This window comes from Pezoporus wallicus, unplaced genomic scaffold (assembly GCF_028554395.1).
Source record: "Pezoporus wallicus isolate ANWC-B61680 ecotype Strahan unplaced genomic scaffold, APGP_CSIRO_Pwel_v1 contig_11183, whole genome shotgun sequence".
NCBI classification, from domain to species: Eukaryota; Metazoa; Chordata; class Aves; order Psittaciformes; family Psittacidae; genus Pezoporus; species Pezoporus wallicus.
In genome coordinates, this window is record NW_026640551.1 from 35,845 (window position 1) to 61,291 (window position 25,447).

Consider the following 25,447-nt stretch of genomic DNA (forward strand, 5'->3'; position numbering starts at 1 on the left):
CAGTAAAGAACTTCTTCCTTATATCCAATCTAAACTTCCCCTGTTTCAGTTTGAACCCATTACCCCTTGTCCTGTCACTACATCCTTAATGAAGAGTCCCTCTCCAGCATCCTTCCAGGCCCCCTTCAGACACTGGAAGGCTGCTCTGAGGTCTCCATGCAGCCGCCTCTTCTCCAGAGATGTCCAAGTAGACCTGGTATCCTAATGAGAACTAGGGAGAAGACAGTTTTCCTCTCAGAAAAGCAGAGGGTTTTCCCCTTTCAGCTCGACACTGGGCACAGCAAAATTCAGCTTAAATTTGACTTTTATTCAGGCAAAAATAAAACCACATCTTTTTTGGTCCCAATCTGGCAAAAAAGCCCCAACCAACCAACCAGAAACCCCCAACCCCAATGCCCTGTTTCAAACAAGGGGTTTGATACTGGATTTAAAACCAAAGGCAAGGATCTACCAAAGTGATGGTTGGGTTAAAATACCCATTTACCACTACAGAAAGCCTTGACAAAACTCTGCTTGTGAATAGGTGACTTACTGCTCCCTCTCCATCCGTGCATCCCTTCTTCCCGGCTCTCAGGTGTTTGATTCCATAGGGATAACACAAGGACGGGTTTGCTGTGCCTGTTTCTGAACACTGAACTCTGCCACCTCTTTAAATGCACTTTGTTAAGTACAGAATTGAAGGAAAACTAAAGAAAATAAATCACAGCAGCAGACAGCAATGGAAAACCTCTCATCACCAACGACCCAATAACCGACCAGAAGCAAGCCTGTGTTCTCTCTTCAGTGCAAACAAGCAGCACTGAACTAAAATACCCTGCCTAAGCGGAGTTTGACTGAAGACCAAAGGTTTCCTCTTAGGTTTGTATTAGAAAATGGGTTTATTTGCAGAGCAGCCAGCTCTGAAGCTGCTCGGGAGGAGAAGGCACGCAGATACACGTCGTTAGGGAGGCCACTAAGAGGTTATAGCACTAATTCTGCACACTAACACCCGCAGCATAATAAACCCCAGAGACACAGCAAGCATGAAACCCTTACTCACGGTTTGGGAAGCCTTCTATTCACTTGATACTCCAGAAGATTATAAACCACACATTTCCCCACGCAGGTGATGATGCACTGAGAAGAGCCACACGCTGCACCACGCTGGCTCCAATCCCCAGGGATCCCGATCCATGGATTGTGGATCAATCCATACACAAAGCAGATGCCCACAGAGCGCTCATTGCCCTGCCTTTGATTCAAAGGCTGCAAAGGATGGGTTTGAGGCTGGTGAGGGCTGAGTGTGGTGTGTGAGCTGCGAGCCCAGCATCAGGACCTGCCATTCACACAAACCCTACCCCTGGGTACCAGTCGCCTTCTCTGCAGAGGCACGCGGGGCCAGACCGTGTTCCCTCATCCCATTCTGCTGTTCACTGAACTAGTGCATCACGGATGTGGGGACAATGCAAGTAACACAGAGGAAAAGCAACCAGGAACCAGTGGATTGCTTGGGGAGTCTCCTGTAGGAGACAGCAGCGAAGCAGCCGGCTATAGGAACTGCTCCAATAGGAGCTGTATGAAGCAGTTTGATTTCCCTCCTGAAAGCTGTTTGTTTCCACAGTCAGTATTTAGAAGCAAACTGTAATACTCAAAGGCTGCTCTACCCCAGTTACTTCAACGGGAGGGTAAGCAAATCTAAGCAGTCACTTCAGGACTGCTGCTAAGCTCAGCGGTGAGCACTTGCTAATGGCTCTTAAGAGGGCTGCATCCCAAATGGGGCATCTGAAGAGGCCCCAGATGAGCGGTCCAGCTGGGCTAACACTGCCTAAGTGGTGGTTTAGCTATTCTGCTCGTGGACCAAGCCATCATTTCCTCTCCTAGGGCATGAGTTTGTATTCAAGCCAGGGAGAGGAAGTCAGTCAAGACCCTGCTGCTGTAATCATGGATCTGATACCACTTGTTTCAGCTTTCCCCACTCAGAATTGGTGTGTGACTGCTGCATTCAGATCTCGTAGGTACCAGGCTAACATCGGGATGTGGAAAAAACACATCACAAGCAGAGAGGACACAGGACAGGCTGCCTCCAACTCCCCATAGCATCAGCTAGGCTGGAGAATACCTTTAAGACCATCAAGCCCAAGGCTTACACTAATCGGGCCTCTGTGTGGCCTCATCCAGACCCTCTTCAGCTCTTCCATGTGATGCTTGTCGCCTTTCCAGCTCTTCCCTATGGAACTGAAACACAAGGGCTAATGTTCCAACACAAACGAGATTGTATTGTGATCAATTCTGTATTGACCCAAGCTGGGGTCCCCCCTCCACACTGCTCCTGACACACCACAGTAGCAACACAAAGCAGCTCAAGGAAGCCACTGCAGATACAGAAGACAGACGGTGGATAACCCTCTTCCCTATGGACACAGGAAAGAATTTCCTCCTTATATCCAATCTAAACTTCCCCTGTTTCAGTTTGAACCCATCACCCCTTGTCCTGTCACTACATCCCTAATGAAGAGTCCCTCCCCAGCATCCCTATAGGCCCCCTTCAGACACTGGAAGGCTGCTCTGAGGTCTCCAGGCTGAACAGCCCCAACATCTCCAGTGTGTCTTTTACCTGCTTGAAAAACACAGGAAAGATGCCCAGTATGGGAACTGCAGGGAAGATGTTTCATTATGCACGAGGAGCATTAAGCTTGTAACATGTTTTGGTCATTGAAGAATACATTTTCCTGTAAGAAGTCTCATTCCTGCATGAAAAGTGGGTAGAAATGGGGTATTTTCAGGCCTGTCACCTACCAGGGGACTCTGGCACCATATACCAGGAGGAATTCAAGTCAACTCCACATTGCTCTTCACACATAGGCAGCCCCTGTTATTCCCACTGGTGGCTTTGTCCTTCACCCAGCCCAGCTGCAACAACGCTCCCTCCACCTTTACCCAGTAAAGAAAACTCTTCCTATAGAAACCCATTCCTTAGAGAAATCCTGCAGCCCGGTGCAGAGGGCATCAGCATGGAGAAATACAAGGAGCAAGAGCAGGAGGAGAAGGCAGGAGCCCGCACGAGCCCGCTCCTCGCTGCCACACACTGGGTTTAACAGAGGACCCAGCGCAATCACATCCTAGGGCTCAAATCAATCGCATGTTTCCACTCTGCATTTTGCAGCCCTATGGATGGAAAACACCCTGCGGCTTCCCCTGTGGGTGGAAACTACAGCTTGTTCAAGGAGGGGTCAAACCTGGCTGAGCCACAGCTTTGCTGCATGAAGCAGAGCAAAACACCGTGCTTTGCAGTTTAAATCCAGCTGCTCACTTGCTGCGTGGGCATTCTGAAGAGCTCACAGCTCAACTAAACTGACACAGACCCCCCCTTGGCTCCAACCTGCCCCACAGCTTTCATGGAATCATAGAATCCCAGCCTGGTTTGGGGTAAAGGGACCTTAAGGCTCATCCAGTTCCAACCGGGCACGGACCCCTTCCACTGGAGCAGCTTGCTCCAAGCCCCTGTGTCCAACCTGGCCTTGAGCACTGCCAGGGATGGGGCAGCCACAGCTTCTCTGGGCACCCTCACAGTAAAGAACTTCTGCCTTATCTCCAACCTGAACTTCCCCTGTTTCAGTTTGAACCCCTCACCCCTTGTCCTATCACTACAGTCCCTGATGAAGAGTCCCTCTCCAGCATCCTTGTAGCCCCCTTCAGACACTGGAAGCTGCTCTGAGGTCTCCACGCAGCTTCTCTTCTCCAGGCTGAACAGCCCCAGTGTTCTCAGCCTGTATTTGAATGGGAGCTGCTCCAGCCCCTGAGCATCCATCTAAATGTTGCCAGACCCCAACCAAACTAAGCTGAAAGCTGCTTGGCTTTATGGCCAGAAATAGCACCATCATCTCCCTCTAGCACCAACTCATGTGGCTGGCTCCTGCACTGATGGTTTCTCTTGCAAAACATGAAGCTGCACAGTTTGTGGCAATGGGACCAAGAACTTTTCCATAGGCTGAAGAGTCGGAAAGAGCTGTGAGGATGAGGGAAGCCCTGCAAGTGTCCCCAGCACCTTTATCCCTACCACCTCCAAAGCATCCTACTTGAGGAGAGCAAACGCCTCACCCAAGTGCTGCCGTACCAGCTCACCGCTGTGCTCCTGTTAGCGAGCATCTCCTGCTGCACCCCTGCAGCTTCTGTTTTGGGATTGGTTTTACACGTGCAGAGGTGCCTTCCCCAGCAGGCTCCTTGGCAATGAGCATCTCACCCATATCCTCACACCCGCATCCTCTCCTCACGCTGGCTCAAGCAGCGTGGCTGGTACCATGAGCAAGCTCAGGCCACCGCTATTGCCTCTTTCCCTTGCAGCAGCGACGTGTTCTGCTGCTGGTACATCTGGTGCAGGAGTTATTGACCAGCCCTCCAAATCACTGCAGGGGGTTGGACAAGAGCCATCAGCAAGGGACTGAACCGCCCTGAGGCCAGGACAAACGGCACTCTGGGCAGAGGCACTGATGGAGGTAAAGCTCGGATCAATGACCAGTGTGAACCCAGCAGTGGCTGCTCTCTGCAGTAACCCTTTGAGCCCGCTTCAGAAGCAAATGTGTAAGCAGGAACTCACTCTTTATCACCACAAACAGCTTTTGGCAGGTGGAATTGCTCCCGGAGATCCCCAGCCCAAGCAGAGCTTGTGATCTGTTTGGCTGCTTTGGTTCATGAGAGCCCCCCCCTCCCCGAGTGACCTCCTGCATTTACCTGCATCTTTGCTCCATCCCTTCCTGATCCCTCAGCTTCCCAAAGCAAGATCAGGACAGATCCCATCCCCTTGCACCTCACCATCCGCAGGTCAGGCCCCTCTGTACCACAGAGCCTGCACCAGCCTCTGGCCTCAACTGCCCTTTTCCCATCGTTATCATTCCAAGCCTCCCAAAACCTCCCTCTCACCACCCTCTGTTCTTGCATTGAACAATCCCAGTACTCCGGGCTGTGCCCTTCCACAAGATCCCTCTTCAGCCCCTTCCGCAGCATCATCGTGTCCCTCCTAAAGACAACCAGCAAAACCAAGCAGAGGAATAGGACTCAAAGAGCTGGAGCCAGCCCCACACCCTGCAGGGCTCAGGAGGCAGCTCTGGGTTGGTTTGCACCAACTGTGATGGAAAGCAGAGGCCCAGGGAATAGACTCTGCAGTAGAGGGGCATTGGAGACCCAGAGCAGGCAAAGGGTTGCAGCTAAAGCACAAGCACATCCATTGCTCTGTGCCAGAGACAGGCAGGGTTTCTTTAGGTGAAGAGGCAGAGAAGAAAGGCAAGAAAATGACCTTCAAGCATCCCAAAACACACCCGGGCTGGCATCCATCACTGCAGAGGCCAGGCTGGGGGAAGGCAGAGCTGCATCCCTGCCCAGGTCACTGCGTTATCAATGACCATCGCAGGTAATGCCATCGCTAAGGTAACAACAAGCTTTAAAGAGCAAAGCCTGGCAGTGATAGCCCAAAGCAGACTCCTCCAGGAAGCTGCACACAAGCATCGTATGGCACCAAAAGCATCACAGAGACGCTGGTGACAACTCACTGCAGTCAGCAAGCCGTCATGGACACGGGTCTGTGTTCCCATCGCAGTGTGAATAATCGCTCGGCAGCCACAGGAATCCCGAGGAAACAGGGAAAGGCCAAAGGAGCAAAGGAAGCAAACCCAGAGCTGGGATATTTTTGTCACCCGCCTGCCACCTCGTGGGGAAGACGGGACAAGACCCAGCAATGAAGCCCTGCAGCAGCGATGCTCCCTCCCGCAGCAGCATCCTTAACGCTAAACGATGGCTTTACGTGCCCCAAGGAACCAGACTGCCAAGCAGGTGACTTTGAGAATCACCTCACCAGATGGGCTCCATGAAACCCAAAAGCCAAGGCCTGAACAGCCCCAGAACTGCAATCAGTTTCCCCAAACTCCTGTATTTGCTGCCCTTAAATAAAGCACGTACCAGAGGAACTGTTCCAAGCTGAGCCACCAGAACCAGTTTTACCTTAGGACACCGCAAAAGGAGTTGGTGGTAACTATCGGCAGTACTCAAAGCACAACAGGAGAGCAGGAAAACTGAAGGAAATCAAGGACTACACCCAGCAAAATCCATTTGTCCTTACTGGAAGCGATCCCAGGGCTAGAGAGGAAAGCAAATCATGTGAGAGTAAATGTAAGCAAAGGAATTTGTTTTAAACACAATCACTGTACCTGTGGCAAGCTTGAATCGCCATCACAAACATCTTCTCCTTCACAGTTGGTATAAAAACGTCTACACAAAAGCCAATGGCAAATTCATTGACATCCATGGGAACACGGCTCAACCCTCTGCTTCCCAAGGAGCCCCTCTCAAATAGTTCAGAGCTGGAAAACAAACGGCACCATCAATTTTGTTCTTCAAACAGCCTCTGGAAGACGCTCGGTGCAACAGCAGAGCCACACAGAGCGAGAAACTGCCCAAGTCAGTGAGTAAAGGCAGTAAAACCAGTCAAGAACCTCCAAGTGAATCATAAACCACCACAGAACAATGATGTTGGAAAGGACCTTAAAGCTCATCCAGCTCCAACCCCTGCCACGGGCAGGGACCCCTTCCACTAGAGCAGCTTGCTCCAAGCCCCTGTGTCCAACCTGGCCTTGAACACTGCCAGGGATGGGGCAGCCACAGCTTCTCTGGGCACCCTGTGCCAGCGCCTCAGCACCCTCACAGGGAAGAGCTTGTGTCTAAGAGCTCCATGGTCCAGCAATCATAGTAAGAGCCCAGAACACCCAGTGCTTGTTGCACATCTCCCACCCCTTGTCCCAGCGCTCCCCCAAGGGCATGTTCAGCTTACACAACTTCTCACGTTCTCATCTTTGCTGACCCACTCCATATAAAGACCATGGAAAGCCCTGCACCAGGAGGACTCAATGTTCACATTGGTTATGGCCAGGGGGATGAAGGCAGGCAGCTCGCAAGGCTCATGCCTGCAGACAATACGTGCACAGGATGCTGCATCACCTCACACAAACACACATGCAGGATGCTCCATCACCTTCTCTTTTCCTATCTGCACCTCTCCAACAGGCACTTCCACATCCATGAACTTCAGTTCTCTCCACCTTCTCCAAGTATCCATCCACACTGTTAGTTCCATGTCCTGGCTGGGCCCCAGCAGTCCTGACTCACCTGGGCTGTTTCTCCCACCACTAAACACATCCTTCCCGATGTCCTTTAGCATCCAGTGCTCCCTCCTGATCCACTGAGCCCATCCTCACTCTTTCCTTGCTCTTCTGCACTTATTCTGCTCTTTTTATGAGCACACCCGATTTCCAGGTGATCAGTGTCACCACCTGGTTTTAAATAGAGCACTGGAGAGGCTTCCAGTGTGAAAGCAGCATTCCTGCACACTTCTGCCTTTCCTTACAGGCTTCCAGTGAATTTATCTCAAGGAAAGCCTGTAAATAGGCACACAATGGACAACCAGAGAGCTGCAGCTTGAAGGTTTTTACCCCAAAAGTGCACACTGCTTCTTGCAAGCGTGGGGAATATATGCTTCACGTTGGTAATCACAGGGAAGCAGGATTTAGAGACAAACAGGAATGTTATGGTTCCCACCTCATCCGAACAGCCAGGAAGCAGCTCTCCTCCCAAGCTGATCACCAACCCCTTTCCTCCAACCTCTTGTCCCATGCCACACTCAGAGACCACTGCCCGTGCTCCGTGCCACAGCTCCTTGCCTTTATTCCCACCAGCAACCTACAAACACCCACACTGGAAAGAAAACCTTTGTGGAACTGCTGCTTCAGGGACACTGCTACAGTACCCAGGCTCTGAACCGTGTTTGTGCACAGCTCCTGAAGCACAGGTCCACTGGATTGCCCCTGGAGCAAGAGATGCTCTCCCAAGTTGGTACCACCTCATTCTCCATCTTTCAGCACCCTCGTTTCACCATCCACTGTCCATACCAGGTCATTGCAGGCTCTGTCACTCCACTCCAGCCACAAAACCAGCATGCTTCCTGGCAAGCCCCGCTCCTTCCATCCAACAGTCCAAAAAGAAACTTTGAGGAGGCAGATTCAGGACAATCTTTTATATACAGACACAGATAACATTTCTCCACCTCCCAGTTCTCCCAGTCCACAGAACAGGAGGAAACCAACACATCCTTCCCTTCTTGAACCACCAGAAGGAATACCATCCTCTGGCACGGCTTCCCTTCAAACCAAGCATCAATAACCATTACCACAGTGCAGGGAAGTGATGCTGTTCTGGACGGCAGCTTTTCACGTCGGGTTCCGCTGAGCATTCACCTGGGAGAGAAAACATCTCCCGTTTCATTCCGAGCCGGTCCTCAGACCTTCTTCTCTATAAAGAGGGTGTGCTGGCCCTGCAGATAGTTCACTATCTTCTCCTCTATTTCCATGCCTTGGGCTATTTCCTCCTCGGAAAGAGATAACGGAGTCTGTGAGTCTCTGGTGACAATAACCACGGCGGTTCTCCGGGTCTCCAGGATATTGGCTACCACCACCTGGTGATGGTATTTCTCCAGAGCCTGCCGTGATTTATCGATTAAGATCAAGGGATCCGTCTCCAGTTTAAAGGAGATAACAAACGCCTCTGGGGCCCATTCTTTGACGAGAGGAGACAGCATTTTTGGCACCATCTTCAGTGTAATCTACATTGGAGAAAGAGAGCGGAGGAAAGGTTCAGTAAAAACATTATGATGTGGTTTAGTAAGAAGTAGTGGGAATTGGGAAATTCTGGCTTCAGTTCATGTTATATTTCCACTGGGAAGCCTTCCAAGACAGTATTCGGCCAGATCTCCCCAGACAAGGTTAAAATGTCACCAGTGCACACCATAAAGTCAAACCATCAGCCTGGTATTAATAACCATGGTGTTCTGAAGTGTTCTTCTGCCTAAGAGCTCATCTCAGTCTCCCCTCTGGGAGGTTAAAGCCATTCCCCTTGGCCTGTCCCTCCAGGCCCTTGTCCTAAGTCCCTCTCCAGGTTTCCTGCAGCCCCTTCAGGCACTGGAGCTGCTCTAAGGTCTCCCCTTCAGGAGCCTTCTCTTCTCCAGGCTGTCATTGATGTCCTGGACAGCAGGCATGGGGGGGGTTGATGCTGGGGAGGCCTCACCTGAAGGGGTCCCTCCGAGGACTGGATCTTGTGCTCGGGCAGCTCCGAGGTGGGGATGTAGAAATCCGACACAGCGGCCGCCAGGTAGAACATGACACTGGAGCCTGCGGGAAACAGGGCTGCGCTCACCCCCCTGCTGCTGCCCTGCGATGGAGCAGAGCCGGCCGGGCTGCATCCCCTCCACACGCCCCCCCACCACCACCACTGCCTCCAGGCGCAATCCAGTGGACCTGTGTGCTTCAAGAGCTGTGCACGGACACGGTTCACAGCCCGGGTACCGTAGCAGAGTCCCTGAAGCAGCCGTTCCACACAGGTTTTCCTTCCAGTGTGGCTGTTTGTAGCCCGCTGGTGGGGATGAAGGCAGGGCAGCGCTCACCCCCACAATGGGATCCCCACTGTCACAGCGAGCCCCAGCACCCCCAAGGGTTTGACCACAGCGCACCCATGGCTTCCCCATCCCCTCCCGCACCGGCACCCGAGCTTTCACACCCCCCGTCCCGCTCCCATCCCCGTACCGAGCGGCGCGAGGGCTCGAGCCGCAGCCCGCAGCAGCTCCAGGTACTCCTCGAGCTCGGTGAACTCGATGGGCAGCAGCAGCCCCTGCTCCCTGGCGCGGTGATAACCCCGCAGCGCGGGCAGCAGCGCGGCCGAGTCAGCGGCTACGGCGGAACCGGCGCCGGGGGTGATGCGGAAGGCGTCGAGCAGCGCGGGGCCGTGCTGGGGCAGGCTGCGGGCCCAGGGGAAGGCGGAGCGGGCTCGGTGCAGGAAGCAAACCGCGTACCCGGCCTCCGCCAACCGCTCGGCGGAGCCGGCCCCGCGCCGCCCGCTGCTGAAGTTCTCCAGGTACCGCACGGCGCGGGCCTCCAGCGCCACGCGCGTCCCGCCCGACGTCACCAGCGCCACGCGTCGGCCCCGCGCCGCCTGCCCCGCGGCCCAAGCCCGCACCCGCTCCTCGGTCGCGCTCCCGCACCCAGACACCGGCTCCGCCATGGCGGCGGCCTCCCCCTCCCGCCCTCACCGCTCGACTTCCGCCGGAAGTAGCCGCTCCCGGAAGTGTTGCCGTGGTAACGCGCTGGAGGGGAGCCGCCGGTGCGAGCTGTGCGGGGCCGCGGCGCGGGGTCGCTGCGGCCGCTGCCGCCTCACGAGCTATTGGTGAGGGGAAAAGGAGGGGGGGCGGACCGGGACCGGGCACCCAGGACATCGGGGTGGCCCCAGGGACAACGTCTGGGGTGCGGCCTGGGTCACAGGGACAGGGCAGGAGGCAGGGAGCAGGCCCAGGAGAGAGGGACAGCACCAGGGGACACGGGGACGGGGGAAGAGGCAGGGACTAGCACTGGGATGAGGCTTAGGTCACAGGGACAAGTACCGGGGTAAAGCGGAAGGCGCAGGGGTGAAGCCCCGGTGGCAGGGATGAGGGATGAGACCCACGGTGGAGCCAGGGAGGAGGCCCAGGATGAAGCTGGGGGCTGAAAGGCAGAGATTTGTTCAAATGCAGCTGTATCGGGAGCTGTGTGAGGGGTTTAAAAGGTTTTAACACCCACAGTCACAGTGACCTGGCAGGAGAGCGCCGTGCTCCTGTGTCATGGAATCCCAGCTGGGTTTCGGTTGAAGGGACCTTAAAGCTCCTCCAGTTCCAACCCCTGCCACGGGCAGGGACACCTTCCACTAGAGCAGCTTGCTCCAAGCCCCTGTGTCCAACCTGGCCTTGAGCACTGCCAGGGATGGGGCAGCCACAGCTTCTCTGGGCACCCTGTGCCAGCGCCTCAGCACCCTCACAGGGAAGAGCTTCTGCCTAAGAGCTCATCTCAGTCTCCCCTCTGGCAGGTTAAAGCCATTGCCCTTGGCCTGTCCCTACATCCCTTGTCCCAAGCCCCTCTCCAGCTTTCCTGCAGCCCCTTCAGGCACTGGAGCTGCTCTAAGGTCTCCCCTTCAGGAGGCTTCTCTTCTCCAGGCTGACCCAGCCCAGCTCTGTCAGCCTGGCTCCAGAGCAGAGCTGCTCCAGCCCTTTTCCTGTGTTTGGGAATATCAAGAGCATATTAAGTGCTGGGTGAGCAAACAGCTGGTGACTTTTGTGAGTACTTCTTGGGGTGAAAGTCCAGAAGACACGAAGTCAATAGCCTTTCCTGACGGCATTTCCGAGCACACACTAATACCACTCTTCCCTCATTTTGTTAGTGATAAGGACCATCAGGAAGCTGACTGGGTCAGTATCCACAAGCAAATATGCCAGCTGCTGGTCCCAATCCGCACGTCCCTCCCCTGTCCCCCTACGGAAAGAGAGAGAAAGCATGGCATGGAGCAGCTGCTGAGGAGGCAGGTACGTACAAGAAGAACCAAATCCACTTCAAAGTGCTGCCACTGGAATCACATTAGATCTCTTCTTCCTCTCCTTTGATGTACGCAGGGCTGGGAAGGCACCTGACTGCTTCATCAGTGCTCGCTGCAGAGCTTTAGGGTTGGGTTTTTAAAGCAAACCTCTGCCAGAAGGGGAGTGGAGCATCCTCTGCATGATTCGAGGAGCTTCTTGCCCCTTTCCCAGTCCTTCCTCGAAGTCCTGAGCTTCCCGCAGCAGCAGCAGCATTCCTGGATCTCTCGCCTTGCCAGGAATTAGTCCATCTCCCCTGTTAGTCTGGGATGCAGCTGAGCTTTGCTTCTTCCAGGCTGGGCTCACCCCTCACTGATGGGAGGGATTCCCCTTCCAGGGGGGGCAAAGAAATGAATCCCCTCCCTTTGTTTAGCTGCCCAACTTAAACGCCCTTTCCCACTAAGTCTTTTATCTGTGCTTTTTGGCCTTGTGGGTGGTGCAGATGTGCAGCCCCAGTGGTTTTCAAGTCTCTTTTTGGTTTTCTGTTTATGGGATGGCAGGATCTGCTTTTCCATAGTGTTGGTAAAAAAAAATCACCCGCCCAAATGCATCTGCTGCTGAAAATCCTGCCTGGAAAAATAAATCATCCCTCTAACATTGCATGACTCCTCATGGCAGGAGAGCAGGACAGCAGAAAGGCTGCAAGGGAGCTGGTACCCATCCCAGGGTGCCACTGGGGGGAACATCATTGCAGTTGGGTTTTGAGAATCCTTTCTCTCTGAAGACCCCAGGCAGGACCAAGGTCCAAAGAATGCCCCAAAAACACCAAGAACCTGCAAAAGCTCCTTTGTTCTGGGTTGGGTTCAAGTTTCAAGCTGATCTTTTATAAAGGCTGCAAAGAAGGCAAAAAGTTTAAATGGGTTTCACTGGGGCAGGGGCTTTGTGTCCTCAACAGCTTAAAGAAACTCCACCTGATATCGGGCACCATGCTTGTTGCATCACTGAATGCAGAGCAACTAAGATCATGCTACGTACGTTACAAAAGACCACGTGAGGCCAGATCAAGGAAGTGCTCCTTGATTAGCTGGAAGCTAATCCTTGCTTTTCCTGAGGTGCCAGGGGAAGAGGCAGTGGAGAAGGGAGAGCAGCTCTCCTTGGCTGGCACACGTGAGCAGAGAGCGACTGCCACAGCTTGAGCCGAGCCCTGGCCTGTCTTTGTGGGGAAGTCACCCAAGTGGAGGGGTTTACAGGCTCTTTAACAGCTCTATTACATTTGTTCTCTGACCTTTGTCTCCAGAGCATTGAACTATAATAGGTGCTGGGAGCAGCGTGTGCTGGGACACGCTGCCTTCCTTCCTTCCTAAGGAGTGAAGAAGCGGAAACGTCTCACTCCTTACCTGCTCACCTTCACAGCAAGGCTTCAGTGGCTGGGCCACTGCTAGCCCACAGCTGGCGTGTCTTTACACACAGCAAGGCACAGGGGAGGCAGTGTTGTGCCTGGGCTGCCTGAGGAGTGGTATGGAGGGGGTGAGATGATTTAATGCCCTGTCTTGCTGTGGCTTCATCACATTCCTATTCACAGAGCTGACAAAAATGCTTCAGAAAAGGCCTTTGGAGCTGAGGGGAAAGCTGTGTATTCTGATGATGAGAGAGAAAACCTGCTCAAAGCCTGCCCAAAGGAACACTTCTGCTGTAGCTCCCAAACTCCTGCGTGCTGTTTGTTTAGCAAACAGGCAGCTCAAGCCTCGGTCAGGACACAGGGACACAGGAAAGCTTGTGCACATGAACGTGCCCTGTGGCTTAAGGGAAGGTGCAGGAAGCTGAGAGCCAGGTTCTGAGTTTCATACCTCATCTGTACTCCAGAGCTTTGTTGTTGATAGAAATCTGCTTTTGTCAGTGTAGCCCGGGGGGTGCCTGCAGCCTGCACCTCCACACTGACACAGCTCCAAGTTTCTGTTTGTAGAATAGCCTCACCTGCAGGAGAGCTGCGTGCTCAGCCAGCTCTGCAGCCTCCAGCACCACTGCTCACCATGGCTGCAGGGCTCTCGCCTCGCACTGGGAGCCTTCCTCTTGAAATCATCGCTTCTGCAAGCGTGGCATCACTTTTGGTGCCTGTGAGTGAGTAACTGAACGTGGCACTGAACCACAAGCGTGTTCCCAGCCCGCTGCTCCCACCTGCAGCAGAGCTGGGGTCCTCGGCCTCCTCAAACCCCAACCAGGGGAAAACTGCGTGGGGGCATCTTCAGAGAAACCTCTGTAATTGCAGCACACATGAAAAGAGCTCAAAGCCTGCAGGTCCGGGGCGTGGGGCTACGGGCAAGATGAAAACAGTTCAGGGCCAGAGCTAACGATCCCCAGAAGGCTTGTAACTGCACAGCCTTAAATATTCAGTGCCGCAGGGCTCCTGTTGTCTCCTGCCCTTTCTTCTCCCCCTGGGAGCTGTACAAGGCTCTAACCCTCACCTTGTCCTCACTGCAGATGTTTTAAGATAGCTTTGCATCACGAGAAGCAGCGATGATGCCATTGACAAGGAGTTAAAAGGAACGATGCTGATCTCCAGCACCTCCCCAGATGACAATCTGCTGGTACCCACACACCAGAGCCGGTGCTGGTTGCATCAGACAAAGAGTGCAATGGACAGAAAAGGCAGCCTGATAAATAACAGCTTCTACTGCTCTGTGCCCCCAGCATGTACTGACTTTCTCCTAGGTGCCACAGGCTCCACAGCACAGGTTTGGGTTTGGTGTGTGGCTGTTTCACTGTCTATACACTGGTAGCTCAAGGGGTAGAGAGGGGGTGCTGTGTGTCCTAGCTCTTCATGCTGTATCTGGGTGCTGTCACCCTGGTGTGCATTCCTCAAACCTCTCCTTATCCAGAAAGGATGCTCCTTTGTCTCAGTCAGGACCTCCAGGAAACACCCCCAGGCAGTCCTTGAGGCCCTCTGTCCCTGAACTGTTCCTTCACCCATGGCTTGATCCTCTCTGCCCTTCTTTAAGCACTTAAAGCTCAGCAAAATGCCAAAGCCTGGCCTCCAAAAGCGTTGGGATTTCTTATTTCTGCCCTCTGCTCAGCCCCAGTTGGAAAACAGAAAGCAATGAAGAGGCAAGATGATATTTTCCTTGCTGCACAGGCCTGCCCATGCCTCTGAGCAACAGCAGAGCGAGTGCCTCCCTGACTTACCATGGCAGCACTGTGAGGCACAGCACCAACAGGATTCTTTCCAGGCAGCTTTCCCACTGCATCACTTGTGTGAAGAGCCAACACAGAAGTGCTGGGAGTTGGCAAGGGCTATGCTGAAAGAGAAGAGAAATAACAACCATAAAACAATCATCCTGGCTCTTTCCCTGGCCTCCCTCTGCACGTCGTAGGGGCACAGCACCCACAGTTGCTGTAGAGCTCGTGGCAATGAACAGGCATTCCAATGGAGAGGAGCTTGTGGAGCTGGTGACTAGATCAGATGCTGCAAAGGGTGAAAAGACCAAATGTGAGCTGCAGGAGGCAGGGAGCAGCTGCATGTACAGGAAACGGTCTGGATTCTGACAGCAAACAGAGAAGCAGAAGCTTTGAGCCCCGGACCCGGCTGGGGCAATGGGTGTCCCAAAGCACAATGCAGTGCGTTGGGGTGTTTGGATTTTGACCGCCTTTCCAGTCCCTGTGCCCATAATACCAGGCCCAGAACTGGCTGGGAGAAGGTGGGAGGAAGCTGCAGCACTGTGTGAGGAGCCCTCTGCTTGCCTGCAGACCGTGCCTCCTGCTGCTGGAGCTGTGCCCGTGCTGGCACCAGCTTGGCAACCCGTATGCTCTGAGTCACTGTTGTTACCGTCAGCAAACCCCCGCCGCAGCCCCTTTGTCTAATTCTTTTCTGTGTCTTGTGATGGTCATTTTCTGTGCTTCACAGCCTTTATTGCTGCAGCCTTATTAGCCCTTTTTGGTAGGTGTAAAGGATTCTTTGTCTCCTAAGACACCACATGAGCTAAGAGGATGTCCAAGGCTACTCCTGCTAGAAGCAGCTTTGATTTCCATCCCTTGATTAGAGACACAGACAACGTTACAATCACTTTGACAGTCTGCAGACTTGACTCCTTTGCTCACTGTGTCCCAATCCCATGTTTCCCTGCAGAAACACATCATCGACGTGGCGTACAGCACAGCCCAGGAGTTTGTTTGGGGTGGGAAGCACGAGGAAGCGCGGCCGGCAGCTCTGCATGCGCTGCGCTTCAGCATCGAGGTGTACGGCTCCGATTCCCTCCAACTGGTGCCTGCTTATCTCCTCTTGGCTGAGGCCTCCGCTGGTTAAGTATTGTCTAAATAGCAACACTGGCAAGGGCAAGACCTCCCTTGGGTCAGGTTTCTGGTTTCCTTTTAGCATTTATCAGGGAAGGAGCAGCTCTGCCTTTCAACATTGTGCCATGTTCTCTCCCTTGCCCTGCCTCAAGGGCATTTCAGAGAGATTGGAGGAGTCACACACACCCCTTTCCCAGCGTGGCTCTGGGGAAAAGAACCCCTCATTGGTGATGGGAGAGCAATGAAAGCAGATGAAATGTTTGCTCCCTCTGCCCTGTTCCCACAAGAGAAGCAGTGTGAAAATCTCTCCCTCTGTGGCTTCCTATGACTCAAAAGCCTTAAATTCCCCAGGGTGCTTCGTTGGGCTCTTATCTCAGGGAACCAGCACACCTTTTGTGAGGCTCTTGCATGAGAGGAGCACCTCGGTTCGTTCACAAAAGCACACCCTGCCTGCAGCAGAGCTTTTTGCCACGGCCTCTATGCTCCAGACAAAAGGTCCCATTAGGGCTCTGCATGTGGGGAGCTGCTTCCCTCAGCTGCACGTAAGGGCTGAGAAATCACCATAAATCATCCCCACTGCAGGGGCACACACAATGAACGCTCTGCCAGCAGAATGGAGCTGTCTCGAGGACTGGCGTAAATGGTGTGGTGAGGGAAGGGGGAAAAGGTGCCATGAGTAATTCCAGTGTGATATTGCATGAGTCAGCAGCGGCTGCCCAGAGCTAACCTGTCTGGAGCACGTGTTTGGAGACACTGAATGCCATACACGGCTCCTGGCTCCTCTGGGAGCTCGGGACACTCGACCTGGCCGTAAATCAGGTTTTGGACACCTGCTTGACTAAGGAGCATTCAGGAGGGATGTGTGGAATCTACAGCTTGGTCTCAGTATTGAGCTACTGCACAAGGGCAGGTGGCAGCGTTCCCTACATTTCTGAGTTCAAACATGCTCTTTATCTTGCTTATCTCTATGGGTCGTTTCAGGTGCTGGACATCTCCCAGAGGCATCAAAGTATCTGTCCCAAGCCGAGTGGCTCATCCTCAGAACTCCAGACTGCAGTGCTGCTGTTCAGTACAAACTGCATCGCAGTCTGGGGCTGTTCTGTGCTGCTAAAGGGGACTTTGAGAAGGCTTTGTACCACCTGGCAAACGACGTAAGCAAACTGAAAGGCAGAAAGGCTTCAATTGTTCTTCCTTCCCTAACACTTCAGATCAATACGGAAACCTGGGCAGGCAGGTTTCACCATAGGATCACAGAGCGGGCTGGGTTAAAGAGACCTTCAAGCTGATCCAGTTTCCTGCACTGCAGTCAGAGCCAGGGCAGTGGAAGGCAGTGGGAAGGCAGTGGAAGGCAGTGGTGCATTCCAGCTATTCTGAGCTGGCGTGTGACTCTCAGCAGATCTCAGACATGCAGCCAAAGTTCAGGCAGGTCTCAGGCTGCTCTGACGTAGAGCAGCCACTTGCTAATAGCAAAAAGCTATTACCTGACGCCCCTTTGGGCACCAGATTTAGGATACCTAAAAAAACCAATGGCACAGAGGAGAATCTCCCCAAAGGTTCACCGACGAAGCAAGGACAGGGCTGTATATATTATACTAGAGAAGATCTAATCCTCCCCAACTGAATGTCATCATTACACCCACACAAAGCTACTATCAAATTCAACAGTAGTGAGTATGCATCACTCCACACTGGATAAATTTAGTCCACACGGGACAAAAATAGGATGTCACGGAGTTCATCTGCCTTTAGAGGATCAAATGACAGGGAAAGCATCCCCAGGAACAGGGGGGTGGCACTTCAAATCTGACAGTCCGTTCCTGTGGCTAAAGGGATTGGAAATGCTGTTGAACCAGACATTTAAACAGTTAAATAAGGAATTGGTTAAATAGCAGCTGACAGGGAACTGCTGTCTGCCAGCAGAGAACTGAGGGAAAAGACTGCTAAAATATAGAGTAACTTATCTGTTGGATAAGGGGCACCTTGGGGTTGGAATGCCTGTTCCTCTCAGCACCAAAACAAAGCTGATTGATAGATAAATCTATAAGCAGATGCAGTAAAGACAAGGTCTCAATGTCACTTCAGGGGAATACAGATAACTGGTAAAGCACAAGTTTGGCTAAACGTGGCCACACGGATGCCTTAGGGCTCAGCAGTTCAGGTACAATGTACAATGTACCCATTGGTACCTAAAATCAGGATTGAAATCCCCATTGTTCAGCCTGGAGAAGAGAAGGCTCCTCAAGGGGAGACCTGAGAGCAGCTCCAGTGCCTGAAGGGGCTGCAGGAAACCTGGAGAGGGGCTTGGGACAAGGGATGTAGGGACAGGCCAAGGGAAATGGCTTTAACCTGCCAGAGGGGAGACTGAGATGAGCTCTTAGGCAGAAGCTCTTCCCTGGGAGGGTGCTGAGGCACTGGCACAGGGTGCCCAGGGGAGTTGGGACTGGATGAGCTTTAAGCTCCCTTCAACCCAAACCAGCCTGGGATTCTATGATGCTATGAAACCTGCTCTGTGCTTCCTTGGGGTCACACTGCAGTGAGGTTCCTCTGCCCCCAGCTTGCAGGGGATCTGGGAGCATCGTATTCCTTTGCATCAAACCCAAAACGCAGCTTTGTAGTCCCACATTGCACAGGTGTAACTCCCACTATAGTTACACAGGGAAAAAAAAAAGTGATTGCTTGCAATATTATTAACCCATAATGAAAAGTGTCCCAGGTTTGAGATGAACATTAAACCTCTGAGTCTGGCTTCATTTTAAACACTGATTGCAGGTTTACCTCGCCAGTTCTGCGTTTGGGCTGAAGTCCATCGAAGCCTCTGGAGGCTATTTCCACATGGCTGATATTTTCTTCCGCCAGAACAAAATGGACATAGCAAACTCACTCTACGCCGAGGTTGGTAACACCACAGCTCATCCTTCAGCTCCTTCTCTTTTGTCCCTGTGCTTTTCCTAACGTTCTTCCTATTTCTGATTGCCCTTCATATGATGGCGACCGTATCAAGTGCCAGTGCAGCCTTTTAGGATCGATCTCAGAAACCCTTTTCATACTTAAAAGCCCAGCAGACACTAATCCTGTCCTGGGTTACAGATTGTTGCTCAAATTGTCTTCCATTTGGACAATTAAACCTTGTTCCAAACCAGTTTTGCTACCACCTACCCTGTGCCAGACGTTAAAGAGACACCCACAAGGAGAGAGGGTCACTGGGGAGTTGCCATAGCCAGGGAAAAGCAGCAGGTAGAAATGAGCCACCTAAAATTGATGCTAAAAGTCACACGGATAAAAGACTGTTGGAGCAGGGGGATCAAGCAAGGGAAGGAATAATTCTCTCATCACTCTTATGATTGGGGAGGGGGGGGAAGAGCTTTCCTTTGCCTATCCTGGTTTTCTGTGGAAACAGGGCTTTGGCAGCATCAGCCTCATTCCCCCCACAACCTTCAACCCCACCAACCCAGTTTGGTTAACTGCTTAGTCACATTACTTGAAGTTTGATGAAACTTCACACTCGGGTGGAGATTTGAGTTCCCAGCCCAGGCTGCCACTGGGATCATAGAATCACAGAATAGTTCGGGTTGGAAAGGACCTTAAGATCATCCAGTTCCAACCCCCCTGCAATGGGCAGGGACACCTCACACTAAACCATCTCACCCAAGGCTCTGTCCAACCTGGCCTTGAACACTGCCAGGGATGGAGCATTCACAACCTCCCTGGGCAACCCATTCCAGTGCCTCAGCACCCTTACAGGAAAGAATTTCCTCCTTATATCCAATCTAAACTTCCCCTGTTTCAGTTTGAACCCATTACCCCTTGTCCTGTCACTACAGTCCCTAATGAAGAGTCCCTCCCCAGCATCCCTATAGCCCCCCTTCAGACACCGGAAGCTGCTCTGAGGTCTCCATGTGACTTCTCTTCTCCAGGCTGAACAGCCCCAGTGTTCTCAGCTTGGCTCCATACAGGAGGTGCTCCAGCCCCTGATCATCCTCGTGGCCTCCTCTGGACTTGTTCCAACAGTTCCATGTCCTTTTTATGTTGAGGACACCAGAACTGCACACAATGCTCCAGGTGAGGTCTCACAAGAGCAGAGCAGAGGGGCAGGATCACCTCCTTTGACCTGCTGGTCACGTTCCTCTTGATGCAGCCCAGGATACGGTTGGTTTCTGGGCTGCGAGTGCACACAAAAGCTGGGATAGGAGCAGTCAGATCCCAGTGTGAGGTATTGCAGCCGGGCCGAGCACTGCAGCACACGGTGTTTATAGAACCAGCAGTTGCTAAATGCTGGGTGTTCATAAAGTGCAATAATTCACTTGTTTCCGGGTAGGTGACCGGCGCCTGGCATTCCTTTCTCCTGAAGTCACTCCGAGCCCAGCAGCAGGTTCTCAAGTCACAACCGGCAACATCCCCGTTCACCGAGGACAGGGAAGTCAGTGAGGAGCCCATGAGTAAGCACCTCCGTGGCACAGAGCGGTTTGGAGATGGGATTTGAGAGAATCCATACATCCTCCAGGTCATGGTTTGTGTGGCGTTTACACAGACCCAGCTGCAAGGCAGGCACGGGTCTGTCTGATGTTGATGCTCAGGGATGGATGGAGCAAGTGAGGCCACTTCAGGAATGAGGGTGTTCAGGTGGAAAAGACAACTTTACCCTTTGGTTTCACTGTGCCCTTGGCAGTGACTTCAACAAGACAGGATTTTGCCTTTCAGGCATTCGGTTCCACTTCAACATTCTCATTTCTCTGCAGCTCCTTTGTCTCCATTGAATTCTGTGCAAGTGACGTTTCAGCTCACTGAGGCAGGTTTGCAACTCTATCTTCCAAAACAACAGAACACTGTGGAATAGCGTGTACTGATAATCTGATGTGTTAATCTAGAGAATACTCTTGGGAGAGAAGCTGGGGAATCTCTCACTAGGACAGAAAGATGCATGAGACAAGCGAAGGTCCTGCACTGGGGTTGGGGCAATTCCAAGCACAAACCAGGCTGGGATTCAATGACAAAAAGCATTAGGAAATGTGCTCAGGTAGGCAGTACAACCCTGCGCTCCCCTGAAGCAGACTCTGGTCCTTGTCCTCTTTCAACCATCTCTGCCAATAAGGATATGGTCAGAGAAGAGAGAGGTTTCTGTAAACCCCATCACAGGCACTGTCTCCATCAGCAGTCACTGCAGTCGGAGCCACCCCAGGACAGGGCTTCCCGATAGCATCTTGGTTCTGACAGGAGTATGAAAGTTGCTCTTTTCATGCAGCTGTTTTTGACTCCACATCCTTACTAAAGGCTAATCAACACAATTACTGACTGGATGAAAAGATACCTGCTAATGGGTGTGCAATTTGCATGGAGCTGGGGATGCCACGTCGATGCTTGCACTAGAAATGCTTTGATGTCTACAAAAGATAATTGGCCAGTTTTGAATATATTATCTTGCACACAGACGTACATCCAACAGGACTCTTTCATTCCCAATGCAGCTGAAGCCCAGCAAGTGGAAGGAATCCGAGTGCTGAATGCCATATTAGACATCAGAGAACAGGCACCAACACAACAACCTGGGGAAACTGCCAGAGTCCTGCACGCTCTTGCCATGCTTCACTACCTGCTCTTGGATATACCAAAGGTAGGTTTTGCCCAGGGAAATGGTGCAGGGGAACTGCTTAACTCTGTTCCCATGCTCACCTCACCTCATGGAGCCAGTTGCTCTGTTCCCCTGGCACCATTCCCAAGTCCATGACAGCCTCGCGGTGCTGGGTGACCAAGGACGGAGCTGTCTCAGTGACCCTGCGTGAAGCTGCTCGTGGTCTGCCCTCTGTCAAGGCTAGTAAATCCCTCTGGATCTGTGTTGGTCTCTGTCAGGCCACAATGGATCCATAGCAACATAGAATGATTAGGGTTGGAAGGGACCTTAAAGCTCCTCCAGCTCCAACCCCTGCCACGGGCAGGGACCCCTTCCACTAGAGCAGCTTGCTCCAAGCCCCTGTGTCCAACCTGGCCTTGAACACTGCCAGGGATGGGGCAGCCACAGCTTCTCTGGGCACCCTGTGCCAGCGCCTCAGCACCCTCACAGGGAAGAGCTTCTGCCTAAGAGCTCATCTCAGTCTCCCCTCTGGCAGGTTAAAGCCATTCCCCTTGGCCTGTCCCTACATCCCTTGTCCCAAGCCCCTCTCCAGCTTTCCTGCAGCCCCTTCAGGCACTGGAGCTGCTCTCAGGTCTCCCCTTCAGGAGCCTTCTCTTCTCCAGGCTGCCCCAGCCCAGCTCTCTCAGCCTGGCTCCAGAGCAGAGCTGCTCCAGCCCTCGCAGCATCCCCATGGCCTCCTCTGGCCTCACTCCAGCAGCTCCACGTCCCTCTTGTGCTGCTGCCCCAGAGCTGGATCAGGGCTGCAGGGGGGGTTCTCAGAGTGCAGCAGAGGGGCAGGATCCTGCAGTTCTCCATATTTTCCATGTTCCTCCTTTCCCTGGGATGCCCTGGCAGGGCACTGCTGGTCACAAGCTGCATTTAGCCATCAGGGCACAGGTTCTGCAGGGAGCAAGACACGGGCCTCACATGTGTCCTCCTTGAGCCAGACCCCTGCCGTGGCCGTGTCCCTCGGTTGGACCCTGTGATTCAGTTTTGCTTTTGCACCCCTGGATTTTTATGGCTAAAAATTCCAGAGGCGATGCCCCATTCCCAAACACTGCTTTGGAGGAAGTGCTGAGCAGAATCCAGCTGGAAATGAGGCTTCTTTGCTCAGGCCATTGCTCCAAATCCCAGGCTGCTGCTGCTGCCTGTATCCTGGAGGCTCAGATCCAGGTTACCGATGGTCTCCTCGCTGTATCGGAGGAAGCCGCAGTGCTGTGAGTCAGTGGTTGGAAGCCATAAAGAAGCAAATTGAAATTAGGAGAAAAAAGGGAAAGCTCTGTAATTGTGAGAATGCCTAATCCCTGGAAGAGCTACCAAGGGAAATGAGGGATTTAGTGCAGCCTGAGTCAATACAGCTGTGTTCTCCCAGAGACAGCTTTGGGAACGCTCAGGGAGCTGCTGCATTCGATGGGAGGTGATGATCCCCAGCACGGGGCGGGTGTTAGTAATCTCTTCTGTCTGCACCACTGGATCCCAACCGTGATCACTGCTGGCAGCTTTACTCTCTCCTGCAAAGCAGCTTGTTCAGGTCACCCTCAGAAGCTGGAGCTGCTCTTCCAGTGCGAGAAAAGCCAATTTCCTGACAATTCCTTTGCCTTTCCCGTTTCATCCCAGGCTTGGGAGCTGGGGCTGAAAGCCTTTGAGCTGGCCAAGCAACTGCCCCAGCAGGAGTCTCTAGAACCCCTCGGGCACTTGCTGAAGCTGATGGACATGGAGCCTTCCTCCACAAAGTGAAGAACTTCCCACCAGAGCAGCTCCTTGGCCTGTGTTTGGAAATCAATTCCTGTTGGGATGAGCCCGCTCTCATGGACCACCCAACCTCCATAGCCTGTTATGAGGGTAGGAACAAAAGCACACCCAGCACCTGATGCATAGTTCATGACCTGATGGTTTATGAATAAACCAACAGCCTCCTGCGCCCGCCTGGTGTCTGGCTGAGGGCTCTGTGGCTGCTTTCCTTGGATTCCTTTTGGATCTGGCGGGGGAGATTGCTGCAGGGACACAGGGAAGGTCGTTGCTGCAGACCCTCCTGCTCCTCAGGACCTGGTTTGACTCCATCTCCTCTGCTCCAAACCTGCTGCTGTCTTTTTGCAGAGCTTTAGAGGAGTCTGGAAGCCAAGGGCTTCGTTCGTGCCACCCATGGAAGGACCAGGAGCACAGCACGAGGGACTGGAAGCCATCAGGGGGGGCAAACAGACCAGGCAGCTCCAATCAGAGCTTCCCACCCAAAGGAGATGTGGGTAAATGTGCAGGCATCCCATGAACTGCGATGCCAGCCTCCGAAGGAGGAGCTGTCCCCTTGTGGCACTGTGTGCTGCTGCCCACAGCCCCCACCGAGCACACCCCATTCTGCTGCTCCCATGGGATTCTACCCTTGGAAGCGGTGAGAGCCAGGCAGGGGGATACGTGACCCTCGGCAACAGGGACCCTGGTGAGTGGGCCAGGCTCCTGGAGCTGGGAGAGGCTGAGGGGGAACTGTTGCTGCTGCCAAGGGCTGAACAGGGCTCGGCTTTAAGCCCGTGATTAAGTCTCATTTACTTCAGGAGGATTTATGAGGGCATTTAATTGCCTCGCGGGAGCGGGATGGAGGCCAGGGCCTGGCTTTGTGAGCGCTTCGTCAAGCTGGGACCTGAGCAATTAGAAGGGGTTGGTGCTGCCGGTGAAGGGAACACCTCCACTGCAGCCTGTGCTGGGGTGGGTACACGTTGTGCTGGATGGGGCTCACAGCAGCCAGGCCGGGGGGGACCCTCCGAATATCCCATGGGAGATGCTTGTGGATGCATCCATCCTCACTGGTCCTCTCTATGGCTGTAACCACCACAGCAGGGGACACCGTGCTGCTGGCACAGGGCTTTGGGTCATGGGGGATTTGGGTCACAGCGCCCGGGGATTTGGAGCTGTGCCGGTAATCCCGGTGCTCTGAGCCTGCGCCGTGGACCAGCGGCTCCCGACCGCTGCTCCGGGCAGCTTCACCCTGCAAATACAGCATGGAAATCAACTGTGCATTGGGATGAGCACCTCAGGAACTGCTGGGGCGGGCGCTGGGAAGAGCCTGGCGCAAATCAGGAGTGGTTTTGGGGTGGTTTGAAGGATTTTAGTCATTTCCTGCACTGCACCAGCTGCTTCCGCACCTGCCCCAGGGGTGAGGAGAGGAGAAAGAGCCTGAAGTGACCAAAAGCAGCATTTCTTTGCCTGGAATGTTCAGACTTGCAGGTCCTGGTGCCTCGGCAGGGAAAGAGGGGTCGGAACAAACCCTGCCAGGAGCAGGCCCGGCAGTGCTGGAGCCCTGCACAGTCACACATCCAAGGCAGGGCTGGGATCCATGGAGGGGCTGGGACCCCCAGGGGGTGGTTTGCAACCGGGAATCTTATACCTAGGGTGGAAAATCCTCACAGGGACCCAGAGGAGCGATGGGGGCTCTGTAGGAGCAAAGTACCCCCCCGGCCCAGACAATGGCACCTACACACCAGCACAGGTGGGAGGATGAGGAGGACACAGTGCTGGAGGGTGCCCACAATGCCCCAAGCTTCCCAACCCCGGAACAAAGGCACAGGCCAGGTCACTGCGTCCATCCTCCTTTATTGTGAGCGCTCCACGCACCTTCCTCTGGGCACTTCACTTTATACACTTGGGTTTTAAACCAAACCCCACAGGCGCCACAAGGGCTTTAGCACAGGGAACTTGTGGAGTGATTTATATCCCCCCCCCTCCTCCCCTCCCCTTTGCCTTTATTTTCTTTCACATTGAATCAATTCCAACCCAAATACATTGAAAAAACACTACTTCAAGCCCTGCCTGTGGCTCGGGGAAGGTGCTGGGAGCTCCCACAGCTGCGCTCAGGGATGTGCCGGGATCATTCCCGTTATCTCTGAAGAGGACAGGTATTTTCCGGGGTTTGTTTTTAATATACTACAGCCTGGAACTCAGTGCAATAGGTACAACTACAGTGCAGGTACTGAACTATACAAAAGTCGTCCTACCCGTGGACAAAGCTGCTCCTCGTCGCTATAAAACTACCCCCTTTGCGTCTGTACCTTGTGGAGACGTTGTACAACGTGACTATACGCCGAGAGTATTTACAGTACGTCGCTCGTCGAATCAAACGCTATAACTTAAAAGGGCTCCTATGAACAACCACGGAACAAAAATATATATAATATAAATATCTT

General features: G+C 53.2%; 2 protein-coding genes across 2 annotated transcripts; one reads left to right on the forward strand and one right to left on the reverse strand.

Annotated features, from left to right (window-relative positions):
• Positions 1 to 8,020: 8,020 nt before the first annotated feature.
• PPCS (phosphopantothenoylcysteine synthetase) lies at positions 8,021 to 10,071 on the reverse strand. The gene is made up of 3 exons (XM_057419398.1): positions 9,597 to 10,071; positions 9,082 to 9,185; positions 8,021 to 8,620 (listed from the first exon to the last, which is right to left on the reverse strand). The coding sequence occupies exons 1-3, from the start codon at positions 10,069 to 10,071 to the stop codon at positions 8,297 to 8,299; spliced, it is 903 nt and encodes a 300-aa protein (XP_057275381.1). The 3' UTR covers positions 8,021 to 8,296.
• On the forward strand, positions 10,070 to 23,101 carry ZMYND12 (zinc finger MYND-type containing 12). Its single transcript, XM_057419400.1, has 8 exons — positions 10,070 to 10,233; positions 11,257 to 11,398; positions 15,507 to 15,678; positions 16,652 to 16,821; positions 18,440 to 18,562; positions 19,986 to 20,106; positions 21,133 to 21,278; positions 22,893 to 23,101. The coding sequence occupies exons 1-8, from the start codon at positions 10,070 to 10,072 to the stop codon at positions 23,010 to 23,012; spliced, it is 1,158 nt and encodes a 385-aa protein (XP_057275383.1). The 3' UTR covers positions 23,013 to 23,101.
• The last annotated feature ends 2,346 nt before the right edge of the window (positions 23,102 to 25,447 follow it).